Below are 6,730 nucleotides of genomic sequence, written 5' to 3' on the forward strand. Positions count from 1 at the left end.
GAACATCTCCTGGGTGGCTGTCTGCATCAGCCTGATGTCTTAAATATATCCAATAAATACCACAAGCCTGATCTCCCTGCTGCCTGTTTCTGATACATCCCAGCTGAGGAGAGCTCAGAACCAAATTTGTGACTGTAATACTGACCTGCTGAAATGAATAATGAACATGAATTCAGAGTGTCAGAGGCCATGTAACTAATCGTACCAGTTCCTTGGAGCATGAGCTCAGATGACAGTGACCACTTAGTGTCATTCAAGAACATTGTGCATTCATCCTACAAAGAAGTCCCTCTGAGTCTCATTGAGCTCCTGGCTTCATTAAAACTGCTTCAGTGTAAAGATAGAAGCAGATTCTTTGCAGAGCTGGATGAGGGAAACGCTGTTGCTCAAATAGAGGGAATTTAATGAATACAAAATAACGCTGAATTTTTAAAGATGAGTATTCACCTCTTCTTCATACCTGTGCTCTCTATTGTGCTGTTTATCTAAAACATGGGACCAGGTGGCACAAGGAGTCAGTTTCTCCAGGAAGCCGATTTCTGTCACCAAATGCAGGAATCAGTGTTGAAAGTGAAAATGAATCGGTATGTAGGAGGGCCCAGGAAAGAGAGAGGGAGAACAAGACAGGGATGGAGGCACCGTGGCATTTCCAGATCTTTACCTTAAACCCAGATTATGGCCATTCCTGTATCCGGAAACAAGTTTTCCGGTTTCCTATAGGACCCCGAACCTCTCAGAGCCAGGTGTAACACACAGGACCCGCAGCTAACGCCCTCATTACGAGATACCGCGCACGCAGCCAGTGCTCAGGGCCGCACTTCCTTTCCCCGGGGCCATGCCCCGCGCCGAATTCCGCGCCAAGCCGCGGCCCGGGGGAGCGGGCGTGGCCTCTGCGCTCTCCCGCCTTTCCCCCCCACTCCTCTGGCGCCAAAGCAGAGGGCGGGTTCTTCCCTCCCGCAGCCGCCGCCACAATGGGAGGCGGGGCCCCGGCCGTGGCGTCAGCCAATGGGAGCGGGGGGGCGGGAGGTGGCGGGCTCTGCGGGGGCAGTGAGTGGCCGGCGGCGCGTTCTGGCGCCAAGTTCGAAGCGGTTATAAGGGTGCGGCGCGGGGGTCTGTGCTCCCACTGCTTGATCTACCACCGCCGCCGCCGACTATGCTGTCCTCCCGTGCACCGCTCGCTGCCCGCAACGACCAGCCCCGCCGCTCGCCCATGAAGGGCCTGTCTCCCATGAAGAGCCTGTCGCTGAGAGACAAAGAGAACACGGTGAGCGTCAGCCCTCCGTCCTGCTCCCTGCTCGGGGGCGCCGCAGCGCTCTCACCCTACCGCTCTCTCCCCGCAGCCCCCCGTGTTCAGCAGCACTCGCATCGTGGCCAGCAAGGCGGCCCGGAAGATCTTCCAGGAGGGCGACGGGAAGCCGGTGAGTGCGGAAAGCCCGGGCCTTTCTTCTGTCTCTCCTTTCCCGGCGGCTCATGTCCCCCCCGCTTTGCTCTCCTCTCTCCCATGGGTGATCTCTCCATCTCCCCCCCCCCTCGTGCCCCATCGTCCCCGCCGGGTGTTGCGGTGCGTCCGTCTCCCCCACGGGGATCTCCCGTCCCGTCCCTCTCCCCGTTACAGCCAGCTGCAGTCCCTCAGTTTCCCGCCAAATCCTGGCCCCCCCTCAGCCGCTGTCTCTGCTGCTCCAGGTGCCGCGGGGTGCGGAGGAGCAGGAGGAGCCGCTGCTGCGGGAAAACCCCCGCCGCTTCGTCATCTTCCCCATCCAGTATCACGACATCTGGCAGATGTACAAGAAGGCCGAGGCCTCCTTCTGGACGGCGGAGGAGGTGAGGTACCCCCAGAACGGCCTTCCCGACCAGGTGCTGCCGCCTGCAACCGCAGGGCTCTGGCGTGGGCTTCACCCCGATCATAGAATCGTTTAGGTTGGAAAAGACCTTTAAGATCAGCGAGCCCAACCATTTACTCCAGGACTGCCAATTCCACTGCTAAACCATGTCACTAAGGGCCTCATTTGCATGGCTTTCAAATATCTCCAGGGATGGTGACTCAACCACTTAATTCCTCAGGAAGCCTGTTCTAATGCCTAACTACCCTTCTGGTGAAGGATTTTTTCCTAATATCCAGTCTAAACCTCTTCTGGTGCAGCTTGTGGCTGTTGCCTCTTGCCCTATCGGTTCTTTCTTAGGAGAAGAGACACTTTACTACAACCTCCTTTTAAGTAGTTGTAGGGAGTGGTAAGTTCCCTCTGAGCCTTGTCTTCTTCAGATGACACAACCCCAGTTCCCTCAGCAGCTCCAGACTCTTCAGCTTTTTTTCCTTTTTCTAACCGCACTCCAGCACCTCAATGTCTTTCTTGTAGTGAGGAGCACAGAACTGAACACAGGATTTGAGGTGTAGCCTCATGGAGCCTTATCTCTATGTATTTAATCTCTGCTTCTAATAATGTTTTAGGTGGACCTTTCCAAAGACATCCAGCACTGGGAGTCCCTGAAGCCTGAGGAGAAGTATTTCATCTCTCATGTTCTCGCCTTCTTTGCTGCCAGTGATGGCATTGTCAATGAAAACTTGGTAAGTATGTAGAAACAGGCCTGAGAGAAACCTCACATGTGAAGATAAGCAGATAGCTATGTTTGACATGCTTGCTTGGACTCATCTAGCTTATTTGCTAGATTATGTAGCACTACAGCATTACAACATGTAATATTGTCTTATGCTAATTAACAAATTGGGGTTGCTTTTGTAATCCACAAGTTTGCCCACTGCCCAGTGTTCTCACTAATGGGCAATAATTAAAACTAAGAAATTCACTCATTTCACTCACAGCTCCAAGTCATGAAGAATAACTCATGACTTGGAGCTGCAAGTGGCTAGTGCTCTTCATATTGCTGTTAATAACTCACATCTGGAATGAATTTGAAGAGGCTTCTGTGGGCTGAGCAAAAGCTGTTAGATGGCATCGATGTCTAACCTGCAACTTTGTAAATGCTTTCACAAGTGCTCACTTATTTCCTCTAGGTGGAGCGGTTCAGTCAAGAAGTGCAAGTCACAGAAGCTCGCTGTTTCTATGGCTTCCAGATTGCCATGGAAAACATACATTCGGAAATGTACAGTCTTCTTATTGACACCTACATTAAAGATTCTAAAGAGAGGTTTGTATTGCTTAAGAAAGGTTCAAAACTTTTTATGTGCTGAGATTTAAATGACACATATCAGTCACTCTGAATTTAAGGCTAATTTTAGGATTTAAACCAGATTTATATAAAATATCACTGCTGATTAAAAGCAGTGACATTTTCCTCTTTATTTTTATGTTCTTATTTTCCCTCTCTGAAGTGAGCAAGAACTTGCTTAGACTGAGTGAAACTGAAGCAATTTAATCTTGAAATAAAGGAATGAAACTAGGTAAAAGATGGAGCAGCTGAATAAAGGGAGTATATTAAATTACAGTAAGCACTTACATGGAGGAGCTATGTACCTAGTAGAAAGCTGTGTTGGAAAAATTCTCTGAGAATGCCACTTTTATTACAATGTCATCTCTTAAACTCAGTGCATTTGGTTACCAGCTACACTTTTATATTGTGTGCTGCCCTTACTCACTTGACTATTTTGCTGACAAGTGGGGTCTGGTCTTGATTAAAAATAAAACCAAAAGTGTACAATCATCATAACAAGATGAATCAATTCAGGAATGGTATCTTAAAAGTAAATGCAGAGCTTTGAGCAGTCCAGACTGAATTATTCTGCTGTTGTCTTGCCAGACTAATGCCCTGTTGAGTAAAATGTCATGTGGTATTGGAATGTTATTTGCTGTCTTAGATGTATTTAATTGCTGCTACTTTGTAGGAAGCTGACCATGTAATTTCTACTCTGAGGTGATTAATTCCAGTAAATGTATAAAGAAGAGCTACTCACATGAGAGCTCTGGTGCTTGCTGCTGGAGAGTGGAGGCTAGTTTATCTGTAGTTTAGAAAGCCTTGTTTAAGTACAACATCTGATATTGCCCATGTGGACTGGTGTTGATGTCATGACTACTTGATGAAAGGATAGTTTATTGATACACATAGAGCTACATTGGTGCAAAATAAGATTGGAGATATAACTTAATTATCGGGTGAAGGTACAGAGCGCTTGTAAGTGAACAAGGCCATTTTATGGTAGTGGGTGCTTATTGTACTAGTTGTGCTGATGGCCGATCCTAATGACTTTTATCTCTCTCAGGGAATTTCTTTTTAATGCCATTGAAACGTTACCGTGTGTCAAAAAGAAGGCAGACTGGGCCTTGCGCTGGATTGGGGACAAGAAAGCAACATATGGTGAGTACATCTATTGAGAGCTAAGTGAAATTTCTTCCTGAAAAAAGGCAAAACACACTATTTGTCCAGATCTCACAAGGATCATTGCTCTTACATTAAAGTACATACTTCCCAGTATAAGACACTGGTATAATTCTGGAGTTGAAGAAAATACTTTGCCTTGCAGTTGAGCTGCTGTCATGAGTCTTCATAAAATTGCTGGCATTTTGAATAATGGTAGCTCATGTGGCAATCTTTGTATGCCTGGCTATATGATCATTATAAATTGCTGTTGTCCAGAATTATACTGGCCATCTAGCTCCAGTGGACATGTACAGCTGGAGGCTATAGCCCTCCCTGTGTGTTGCTGATTCCTGATACTTTGCTTCAAAGGTGATATGAGATTGTATGGATAATCATTTCTCTAATATTAAAGCATTATTCATAGCCAAACTTCCTTAATCAAAGATGAGCAAACACTGACTTACATCAGCTGTTAAAGTGACTGCTGTGTTTTACTGTGCAGTCTTTGAAAAAAGGATGGTATTGCTGGTTAACCTGAGGGAAGGAGCCTTGGCTTCAGCTACTTAACCCTGTCAGTTACTTTTTACTTCCTCTTGTGTTGAAAAGTTTTGCTGAATGACCAGAAGCCTTTACTGAAATAGCTTTTAATGACAGGGCATTATACACTTGAGCAGAAACTTCATTCTCCTTGGAGGATGCAGTTCACTGGTCTATTTGCAGCTTCTGGGTATTAATCCTATTAAGTTTTCTGTGTGATAGTAGTATCAATCTTTTCTTGACAGGAGAACGTGTAGTAGCTTTTGCAGCAGTGGAAGGAATCTTCTTCTCTGGCTCTTTTGCATCAATTTTTTGGCTGAAAAAAAGAGGATTAATGCCTGGACTCACTTTTTCTAATGAACTCATCAGTAGAGATGAGGTATGAATCAAATTCTAGTGGTTAAGATGGTAATGTGCTACAGTATCTCAAAGTAGTGATATTCAGTTGGAGCCTATGTTTTAAGACTGTATGTTTAGAAACAGTCTATAAAGCTTGCTAAACTGTGTAAATGTGTCATTGTGGGTCTTGCAGCAGAGAATGAATGAACTGAGCATTTTACTTCCAAAGCAGTTTAAGGCTTCTCACCAACTCTTGCACTCAGTGTTCCTTACTGCTCAGAGCAAGTGCAGCTGGTAGTGACTGAACTTACCTCCTTCTGGTTAGGCAGAAAGTTGCACTAACACAGTAAGTGCAAAGATGGTGCCATTTATTCTGTGCTACTGATTTGAGTGGCTCTTTTAAACCTCTGTTCCTGGAATAATTTTCTGAAACTTCATTCCAGGGCTTGCACTGTGACTTTGCCTGCCTCATGTTCAAGCACTTGATACACAAACCATCAGAAGAGAGGGTAAAGGAAATCATCATGGATGCTGTTCTCATAGAACAGGTAACTGTCTGCTCCTTTTTGAGGAACTTGATCGCAATTAGGCAGAAAGCTGGGGAGCTGTTGGGTACAAAATTAACCTACGTGGTACACAGTGAATACCAGTTTCTGTACGTGAAGTGCTTCTATTATCTGCAGGAATTCTTGACGGAGGCACTGCCTGTAAAGCTGATTGGCATGAACTGCACTTTAATGAAACAGTACATAGAGTTTGTGGCGGATCGGCTAATGTTGGAACTGGGATTTAACAAGGTAAGACTAATGCATTGAATCTTTCATGGAAAAAACAATATTAAGTTTCACTTTCTCCAGAAAGCCAAATCCTAAAATGACTGCAGCAATATGAGTTTAACTTGTAAAAACCATTTAGCAGTCTTGCTCTTACATCCTGTTTGGAGACTCACAGAAGGAAAAGCACAAGGATGCTATGGAAAAATAACTATATAAGAGTTGCTGTAATTCTGTCTACTGCAGCTAAAAGACAGGAACAAATAAATGCAATAGAAGGCTTGGGGCAGAGGTTTTGGTTCACTACATGGTAAGCCTGTTGAGGTCATTAGCCTCCTTCCAGCTGCTTGCTAATGCTCTCATATGTTCAAGGTATGAGTACCTGTAGTGACTATAGAATTGCCTTTGTGTTTCAGATATACAAAGCAGAGAATCCTTTTGACTTCATGGAAAACATCTCTCTGGAGGGCAAGACCAATTTCTTTGAGAAGCGAGTAGGTGAATATCAGAGGATGGGAGTCATGTCGAAGCCCACAGACAACTCTTTCACCCTGGATGCAGAATTTTAAATGAACTGAAACCATATGAGTTAGTGTGTATGCTCCTATTTACAGGGAAATATTAGATGTATTGAGTCAGTGTGACTTGATTCCTGTACCAAAATCCCACTCTGAAAGTGTGGTGGTATTGGTACTTTTCAGGAAGCTAGCGTAGCTCCAGCAGTAAAATCCCTTATTAGGCTTTGCCAATGGTGTTAATTCATAGGATAT

At 45.2% G+C, this 6,730-nt stretch overlaps 1 protein-coding gene across 1 annotated transcript; it reads left to right on the forward strand.

Moving 5' to 3' along the window:
* Nucleotides 1–1,153: 1,153 nt before the first annotated feature.
* On the forward strand, nt 1,154–6,529 carry RRM2 (ribonucleotide reductase regulatory subunit M2; the record flags this gene model as incomplete). The annotated part of the gene is made up of 10 exons (XM_080615344.1): nt 1,154–1,264; nt 1,341–1,418; nt 1,684–1,821; nt 2,447–2,563; nt 3,011–3,144; nt 4,214–4,308; nt 5,094–5,227; nt 5,631–5,735; nt 5,871–5,984; nt 6,377–6,529. The coding sequence occupies 10 exons, from the start codon at nt 1,154–1,156 to the stop codon at nt 6,527–6,529; spliced, it is 1,179 nt and encodes a 392-aa protein (XP_080471470.1).
* Nucleotides 6,530–6,730: the final 201 nt, after the last annotated feature.

The sequence above is a fragment of the Psittacula echo genome (genome assembly GCF_963264785.1).
Source record: "Psittacula echo genome assembly, chromosome: 4".
Lineage (NCBI taxonomy): Eukaryota > Metazoa > Chordata > Aves > Psittaciformes > Psittacidae > Psittacula > Psittacula echo.